At 54.6% G+C, this 9670-nt stretch overlaps 1 protein-coding gene across 1 annotated transcript in view; it reads right to left on the bottom strand.

Annotated features, from left to right (window-relative positions):
- PODANS_1_20920 (uncharacterized protein) overlaps nucleotides 1-670 on the bottom strand; it is a gene marked incomplete at both ends in the record, with an annotated part of 1116 nt that extends 446 nt beyond the window's left edge. Inside the window, 3 exons of the mRNA XM_001903014.1 lie at nucleotides 35-193; nucleotides 360-520; nucleotides 586-670. Of these exons, the coding sequence (XP_001903049.1) occupies nucleotides 35-193; nucleotides 360-520; nucleotides 586-670 (405 nt within the window). The remainder of the gene's footprint in view (nucleotides 1-34; nucleotides 194-359; nucleotides 521-585) is intronic.
- Between the last annotated feature and the right edge of the window lie 9000 nt (nucleotides 671-9670).

Genomic DNA, 9670 nt, shown 5'->3' with positions numbered 1-9670 from the left:
TTGTGGGGGGGGGGGAACCCGGTTCAAAACTTACCTGATTTGCGGCTCTGGCATTGTAGGTAGCCACCTGGTTTCTTCCTGTCAGCCATGCGTGCTTGTTTGCCTCTGAAGCAAGCTCAGCACCAGGAAGAGGACGTACCATATTCTCGGACAAATCAATGCCGACACACTGGGTGGTATACGGAGCAAGAGCCTATATAGTCACATCAGCATATAGGTTTCCCATACCGGTTGAGTAAAAGGTACCATACCCTCGAAACTACCGTCATCAACACGTGTCAGCCTTGTCCTCTCTGTGTTTTGGATATATGCAGAGACTCACCAAGTCCGGTCCCACAAGCATAATCCAACAACCTCACCTCCCTCACCTCCCTCTTCTCCCTGTTGTCCTCTTTTTTCTCCTCCTCGTCACCGGAGCTCTCCTCGTCAGCCCACTCAACACCAATGAAATCGATCCGCTTCCTGATCTCCTCAACCAGCTTGTCGAGGGTTTTCTCGTGCTTGGAGTCGTAAGAGGATGCTTGTTGACTTCGCTCGAACGTTAGCAACTGGGAACAATGTCTGGGGGAGTGAAGGGTGACGTACTTGAAGTACTCCCTGTTTTGAGTCTCTCCGTGGCCGTGAGCGTGGGAGTGACCATGATCGTGAGAGTGTCCGTGGGAGTGGCCATGATGGGAACCGTGAGTGTGAGGGTGATCGGCCATGTTGAGATGGTGAGAGTTTCGGCTGAGGAAAGCCAGCTGGCTACGTGATCAGCAGGTCGGTGATATGGATGGTTGAACGGTGCTGACGGGCCGATCGTGGTGATGGAGTACAAATATCTGGGAAAGCATGCTCGTTAGCATCTGGATTCCCCCCCATTGATTGATTTCTGGTTAGTGATTCTCATCAGTGATAGTCGTAGAAGCAAGTTGTGGTCCAACCCAGCGAGAGCTTCCTCGTGGCTGTCGAAAGTTCCAACCTTGAATCCAACCTTGAATCCAACCTCAACTCCACAATCCAACACCACATACCTAATCAAATCAGAAAGTGCGAAATCTGATAATGAATATCTCTACACGTCAGGAACTCTTGTGATCTCTTTGTCCTTCCACTCTGGACATATAAATACACACATCTTCCCTCTTCTCCGGAAACATATCGGGCACATATTCACCTCAACCCTCACACGAGCAACTCAAATGACTGTGAATATCTACTCACAATTCAAATACCCCGGCGAGTTTCCCTTACCCTCTCCAACAACTCTGCGACAGCTTGGTTGCTTTCACTCTGTCGTCGTCGTCGTCGTCGTCGTCGTCGTCGTCAACACACTTGGAGGCCAACGCTGATGATGACCAATCTTTCAATGACGGACCTCACTGATGGTCATCAACCCGACCGTTACAAGACTGTATTACGCTGCCCTCAGCGTGAAATTGTGTGTAATGGTAACAAGCCCACTCTTACCCCATTTAGGCAGCGTCTCTGCCTGTGTATCAAGCCGTAAACTGCTCCCTTCCACCAAAATTACACACAGTGCCCTGTATCCGTAAGCCCCCAAGAGTTCCCAACGGCACACGGCAGGAAAAAAAAAAAAAACGCCCCAGCCTATGGAATCGCCCCGACGCTCAAGCCCGCCCAACGGGACGGAGCGGGACGGAGCAGCAAGCACCACCCCCTAAACGCCAAAACCAACCAAGTTGCCTGCCCGCCCGCTCTGCTTGTTTGTACCCAAGCCAGCCAGCCAGCCAGCCAGCCCTCTTCACATCAAAAATGTCCATCATTGACAAAGGGAGGAAGGATGGTATGGTGGTGTGGTGTGGTGTGGTGTGGTGTGATGTGGTGTGTGTGCTGATGGAATGAGCGCAGAAAAGAAAAACCGCCCAGGAAAGAGTCCAGAACATCTCCTCTTGGTATGCCATATACCGTCCACCCAGAGCAAAAGCACCATCGTATGTCCTCAAGACAAGAAAGACATCATGAAATATATTTTTGGGTCCGACAGAGACATTCTTTCATCCCTTTGTTGCCTCGCTTAAGCAACAACACACACACACACACATCAGCTCCCATCGATCAATCATTGTCTGGTTCACTGCACCATAATTTCGTTTTTGCTTGCCCCCCAGATTTCATGTTTTGGTGATCAGAAACAACATCACAACACTCCAAGACAACAGCGAGACAGAAGAAAAAAGACAAGACCTTTCCCACGCCCCCTGCTAGGTCGGTAAATCCACCCCCTCTCCTCTCCAGGAGTCACCACCACCACCACCACCACTACCAACAATAGGATAAACACATAACTCTCGCTAGCGTCCCAGACATCATCCACCACCAAAAACGATCACCTGCATTTCCAAACAAACGACGATCTTTCCCCCTTCCCCTCCTCGCGTCGGTCCGCAACAAGTGTCCCTTGCTTGTTCCAAGAACTTGGAAGAAAGCAAAACGAGCCCTTGCGTGATAAAAAACTGCCGGCCGGTGTGGGGAAGAGAAGACGACAAAAGGGGACGTCACGAAACAAAGCCAATGCAGGCATGAATCCTCCACAGCATCTGATCTTCCCGCGCGCATAAACAATCGAGTAGATCAAACCGTTTAGTTTCTTTCTTGTCCTCACGAGAGGGTGCGGTGACGCACACCCACGCACACCACGCACACCCACGCACACCACGCACACCCCTTTAATCCTGTCTAGACCTCATATGACGACTGCTGCATTGTAATCTAATCCACGGCGTAACAATCTAATATCAGATGGATAAGTCCCCAGGCCGTATAGTTACCAAGTACCAACCTTCGGCTCAGCCCGGGGTTTGGTTCACGGTGGTGGTGGTGCCCGGCGAAACATCAATCTCAGTCCAGACCAGTCTCATAGATTACCTACCCTGTCTTACCACGGATAGCTGCCCCGCGTTTCTCTCTCTCTTTCACCATCTCTCCGCCCATCTTCCTGCCTTGATCAACTGCAAGTTCATATGATAAAAAAAAGCCACCGAACCGAGGCAAATCCCTCACGCGCCGCTGCCTTGCTGCACCTTGGTCACCTTTTGCTGTCGTGCCATGGTGCTTGATGCACAGCCAGGCAAAAACAGACCGGCAAGCGGGCTGCGGCGGGCTTCCTGCAACCTGATGTCGGTAAGCGGGGTTGTGGTGGAAGGGAAGGGCAGGGCCACAAAGCTAAGGAAGCACGCTTCGCGAAGAGGGTGGTGGGCGGTGGTATCAAGAAGGAAAAAGGTGCGAGCCCTCTTCGGACCCTGTGACTGCGTGGAGGGGAGGGAGGGGAGAGAGAAAGCAACCCATCAGATCATCATCATGAGGAGGGGAGCAAAAAGTGACCGTGGCACCGGAGTTTTACCCACCTCCACATGCGTATGCTGTGTGATACTCATCACAACCTGCTCCATCTCTTTGGGCTCCTGAGAACAGTTAGGACACCCATGCTGATGATGTACCTGCTCTCCCTGTGTCTCCCGCCCGTACCCGTCCTCGGGCGGAAGTGTCAGATCTCACTTTTTTTCCAGCCGGGTCACTGCACACTTAGATAATACCCGCTGCACCCAGCACTGGCTGGCGGCACCCTTCCTTGGTGCAACCCCAGTTCCTGCCAACAGGGACGGCTTTCAACGGGCACCCGTCAATGAGGCGTTTATTGGGCCGCAAAACAAGACGAGAAAATGGCCCAGAAAACCGGATTGCCAGACATCACTCGATCGACCCGTGACCCGACGGTTGTTGGACTGGTTGGATGGTTGGCTAGCCGGCTTTGCTGGGGTGCGGGGAAGCTTCAAGACGACATCATGTCTTGATGTAGCCCCTTATGTTGCGGACATATACCGGCAGGCAGCCGACCAGCTTTCGGTGGCCTGCCTGTACCAAGCCGCATCAGAGGAGCGGGACAGGACATGCTTGCTGCGAGTATCCAAACATCATTCGAAATGTTTTTCCGTGGGCGCACAGCACCGAGCCCCGCGCGTTGGGCAACCAGCAGGTCCGAGATTGACTGATGGGGTGAGGGTCCCAAGGTGAGTGAGGTGTGATGCGGTGCCGTGTTGGCAATGGTCGGCCGGTAGGCGATACGGGGGTCCGCCATCCTCACCGCCGTTTGTCCGGATTCGTTTCCAATTGAGTGTTATATTGCGAGCTGACCGGCTCTGTGAGTTGTTTTTTTTTTGGTTCTGCATTGGAAGGGCGTCTCTGTGCCTGTTGCACGAGCGCTGCGTCCGTCTGTTTGCCCACACTGCCCGCATCGGCATCGGAGGGAGCAGGGGACTGCAACATCACCACAAAACACACTAGATTTATCGGTTTTCCTCTCGGGCCACGCAGGCAGTGAGGGAGGTGGTCATATCCGGGCCGGCGTCAAGATGGAGGCGCAATCGGCTTCGTTAGAGGTGATGACTGAAACGAATCTCACATTAGCCTGGTGGACAAGCAGAGGGAGGATCTCTCCGACAGGTTTCCAACCACCTGAACCGTGACCGAAGTGCGTGGGTTGATATATGGAGCCTGCCAACGCATTGCTGCAAAATCCCAACCTTATCCCTACAAAAGCCTGGCCGGCGTTTCGAAAAAACATGGGACGGCAGCATAAGACCCCTCTTCGACCGGCCTGTCAGATCCAAACAAGTCCTGCCGCGCGGGAGACTGGAGGTTCGGCGAAGGGCGCTGCCGGATGACCAGATTGAGAGAAACCTGCGTCCGAGCTATCACCTCTCGCAAAGTGACCTGTGCCACCGCAAGGTACCTGTATGCACACAGTGGTCTCCTGGCGGCTGTGTGAGTCGGATGACATCGGTTGTGTGAAGCTCGTGTGCTCCCCCAACCCCTGGTGAGGAAGAGCTCTGGAGAGCTGCGGTCGTGGTGAGGCGGCCTGAAAAGGTTGGTTGCACAGGACCATCTGCACCATCAGCAGTGTTTATCCAGCCAGGAAGTCACCTCGACTGGGTGCCTCTGTGCCACCACAGGGCATATCGCCGCAGCAGTTGCTGCAGGGCTCGCGCAGCAGCAGGTGGCAGGTATCGTAACAAACCCTCGGCCGCTCGAAGGAGGCTGGCTGAAGTTTACACTTACACTGTGACAAGAACCGAGTCTAGCGAGATCGGCCAGCCGGCAGTCAAGGGTGAGGGGGAGCAAGAGGCCAAGGGTCGTGTGAACTTCCTGATGCTGATCGATTCCAACAAAAGCGGTCAGGAAATTCCCGCTCAGCCCTACACCTGGATTCGATGTTGGGTCTGGTCAAGGTGTCGACAGCCCGACGATTACCCCCCAACTCCGACCACTTCGGCTTGTTGGGCGACAGTTGCCAGTGTGCCAGTGGCTTTCTCCTCTCCGTCAGCGGGACAGCAGAACTGCAGGAATGAGGCAATGACAGACATGGCACCCGGGAAGCGCGGAACGGGAAGGTACAGTTCGCGGCCCTCAGTGTAACATGATTTCTACAGGGCCCCCTGGATGCCCTGTCTCCCTTTGTTCGACAGCCCTGTAGGCCTGGAGGGGCCTTTTCACCGCGATTGTGCCGCCGCATGTAAAGATGTCACGTATTGAGGGCGATTTGGGGGTGCGGTGTGCTGTGGTGTGCGGCCTCGGTGAGGTGGGGGGCATTAGCTCATGTAGGGGAGTGTGCTGGTGAAGGGGTTTGATTCGGATACATGTTGCTGCATCGTCTCTCGTTGGGTTCCTTCGATTCGTCAAGCGCGCGAGACTCGTCCCCTCTTGAATAAAAAGCGATACGGGGGAGAGGGAACGGCGGTGTCGCTCGGTCCGTGTATGGTATCAAGTTGCTTGGGTGGATGTTACTGTTACGGACTGCCCCCCGCCCTGATGGAGGTTCCCATTTTCTGCCAAGCGATTGCAAGAGCTGGGGCATTCCCAGATCTGATTTCGGGGAAGGGCGATACGGAGCAGCTGAGCAAGGACCCTCCACGGTCGCCACTCACGCCACTCCGTCACCGAAGACAACCCGGGCCATCGGCCAGGGGATCCAAAACAAGCCCTCCTGGACAGGCCATCCTGGGACTTTTGCTACCTTTGACACCCTGAACACCCCCAGAACGCCCAGCACCTGGCATCACGATGAGCACGATTGTGAGCAAGGGAGGTGCCTGGCCTCTCCGCATGTGGCCCCGTCCCCCTCCATTTGCAAAGCCCCTTCCAGCCATTCCCACGCGAGGACCGTTTTCTCTTACGGAAATTCGCGCGGAAGCGAATCTGTGGAGTACAGCAGCTTTTGCTCACGTGACTGACATCTCGTGCGCTCATTCGTCTCGACCCCTGCAAGTTTGGGTGTGCGGGTTGCGTATGCTGTTGTTTCACGGAAAAAGCAATGAGCCGTAATACCCAATCGTAGCCCTTTTCAGCTACACGATGGGCGCCGCCTAACAACCGCTCCAACCACTTTCAGTTTGTCATGGCCCATTGTTCTCTCTCTGCTTGTGACAGACAAATGTGATCAGGATTCGGGTGTCCGGCTCATTGTTAGTTTTTTGCTTGAATGTTGACCGCCTTTTCGTCGCTTCTGGACGTCGAGCCGCCCGTTCGCTCTCGAAGTGGTTGTTTTGTGCCGCTTTGCTGCGTTAAAAGGGCGTCTCGTTGGCGGCCATTCGGGCCCAAACACCTGTTCTGATAGCTATTCAAGATCCAATCTGCGCATAGTGAGATTTGTCCGACCGCTCGCCCGGGCCGCGGGTGTTTGGGCCAGATAAATTATCCCAAGCGACGGATCCCTTGCCTACCCCTCGCCACGTAGCCAGCGTTTCGAACAATGCACCTGTCGAGTATGAATTTGTTTTTCAAACACGCCCGCCTTGGCCAACTCTCAGCCAGCTGACCCTTCCAGACGACGTTCGCAGTGCTGGAATGGAGACATAACCCACCGACATTAGCCTTGGCTGACCTTGTCGTGGCCATTGTTCGGACATCGCCTCGCTTCGAAGGGGATGTATGGAAAGGGCTCGAACTGGACACTCCGCATCATTCCGCTGCCAGCGAGGACCTGGCCCGTCAAGCACACTGAGGTGGTCAGACCAGTACGGAGGTCAAAGAGGCCATCTGCGGACGGGATATGCCTCTACGACCTCACAGCCATCCCATCCATGTCAGGGCCGAATTGGAGTAGCAACAGTTGCTAAGCCACGCCCGGAATCTATACATGGAGATTGGCGAACCTCCAAACGCAACAAGGCGATGAAGAAAATGACTGGTCATATTTGATGCCATGTTGAAGTTGACCGAAGAGTCGTTGGTCCAGCAAAACGTGAGCCAAATGACGCCTAGTAGAAACACACCACGCGCTGCTGTCGTGACACCCTGCTACTGCTCCGAAAGTTGGTCAGCATCGTTGGCGTGCTCTCCGGCGATCTGGCTACCCGTCGACTGGACGCTGGGCCGGCATGAGAACTGCCAGGTATTTGCACTACAAGAGAATGCTCGGCTTTTGTATGAAGACACGCAAGATTGCCTTGCAGAAGACCTGGGATGTGAGGAACTGGCGACCGCGCCATTCTGCTTCATGAAGCTGGGCAGACTATGGTGAGCTGAGAACTTGGGGCCATGAAGGGGCATGACGGGCGATAAGTCCTCGATCGTACATGACCCAACCGAGCCTTTGGTCATGTTACCATTGAATTGGTGTCCATACGGCCCAAAGCGAGAGGTGGTGCTGAAGAGAGATGGTAGGCTCAATTTGCCCCCCCCCCCCCCCCCCCCGGGTGGAACTAGCGGATGGACTTGAAGGCGTTTTGAGTTCAGCTCGCTTGATGGATGTTTCTGCCACCAAGAAGAAACATGCCGCGTGTCTTGAACCATGCAAGACATGTCGGTGGATAATAATATCTCTCCATGGACCCGTTGCTCAAGACAGGTGTCACTGTTGTGGGGGGTTGCTCAAACAGACTTCAGCTCCTGCTGTGATACTGTCTAGAGTTGTGTGCAAGACTGACCGAGCCCTGTGTGTCTGCAAATATCGGCATTGCTGCTGTCGTACAGCCTTGATGAGACCTGCAACTCGTCTTCGACTGGTTTGCAATACCAACATTCGGTTGACCGAAGTGAACGCTTGGCTAGAAAAATTACTCTTATCGGTTGTCACAAGTAGCTGTGACGATTTTGCAAGATTGCTGATCACTCTCTCCCTTCAATGGCCAGGCATCAGATGAGACGGGGGTGCAAGACCCAAGGCGAGGGAACAGACCCGCGGGACGTCCCCCCCTGCTGCCGCTGCCTGTTCCCATTTTGAGAAGGGGATTCGCGGGGGGTACCAGATACCACTACTGTAGATGCAGGGCTATGATTCTTCTCAGATGCTCTGCTTGTTTTGGTCACCCCAAGTTTTCGTCAGTCCATGATGTCTTGTGCAGCAAAGCGAGACCTCATATATGGTTATGCCCGAAGACACGCCCGAACCCGAAACTGGGCGCTTCTTCTCCCTCACATGGACACAGCCCACATCGGAAAGAGGTTGGATTGTCGCTGTCAGGATTACCATCCTGAGATCATCCCCCGCTCTCATCCTGAATCAACAAACATCCCATCAGGCCTGACGAGACGATGGGACCGGTGAGCCGGGATTGAAACGCAAAAGGCTATCACTTTGGCCAAACATATTCCCGCACAAACCCAGTTCAATACACATTCCCAGCACTCAATCAAATCTTGACGGTGAACGTATGCAGCCCATAGCGGAGGATGCTGCGAAATGCACGCCCACGGCCGCGGCTGAAGTTGCTCCCCCTGGTTGAGCACACCGCCCAACTGCGCTGATGCTTGTCGGCTTGGATAGGCCGTAACCGAGCTCAGTAGCACCGAGGTGCAGAACCGAAGCGGAAGGAATGTACCAAGGTTGTGACCATGTATGTTCAGATATCGCTCCCTCAACATCGCGACACCTTTCTACCACAGAGGCGGTGCTGAAAAACCTGTCATGACGACGAACCGACGCACAAACAAAAGCAAAACTTCGCAGCAACGGGCATCACAAGCGAGGCGGGTGTGACCAGAAGATCTCGGACCTCTCCCCGCATGCAGCTTGTGTGCGCGAGCTATATGACTTTCGCAGTACCTTTGCGTGCACCCTCTTACGCATTTCGAGATAGCTGCGCAGTAATAGCTCATCCTCCCACCACGGTTGTCCAATGGGGGGCCGGAAACCCCGTGTCATTGATGGCATGCAGCGAACCGAACATGTGTACAAGTGAGAATGGTAATATGGAAGCAACTCGTCCAACGCGGAGTGGCGGGGTGGCACGGAGCCCTGCCTCAGTTTCCCCCCCGCGCACCAAGAGTTATGCTTGGCCGCATCCCATGGTGGGCACGATGTCGGATTGGCTTGCTGTGGCCCCTGATGGTTCCACGTCCTTGGAAATGGGAAGCTGAGGCTAGAAAGAACGTGATCGAGGACCGGCCAATAGGTTGAGCAACTTCCACTGTACCGTACTTGAGCAAGCCATCGCCGTGCAGTTGCGGTCAGAATGGTGCAAGGGTATGGGCTCAGGTGGGCCTATCAGAGACCAGGTCCGGAAGAAGGCCAGCGGGATGAGCCTAAAAGAGGAGCGGGCGGCACGCGAATCCCCATGCCGCAGTCACTCGATCCACCCGATCCTTGGCTCCACCGGCCACCGATCACCGAGGCTCGAGGCTGTCCCAGACTGCTCTGTGCGTCGTGTATGCTTGCCAAGAGGGTCCTTCT

The sequence above is a fragment of the Podospora anserina genome, chromosome 1 (genome assembly GCF_000226545.1).
Source record: "Podospora anserina S mat+ genomic DNA chromosome 1, supercontig 5".
In the NCBI taxonomy this organism is placed as follows: domain Eukaryota; kingdom Fungi; phylum Ascomycota; class Sordariomycetes; order Sordariales; family Podosporaceae; genus Podospora; species Podospora anserina.
The sequence above is the reverse complement of the archived record's forward strand: the minus strand, read 5'-3'. Positions and strand labels throughout refer to the sequence as shown.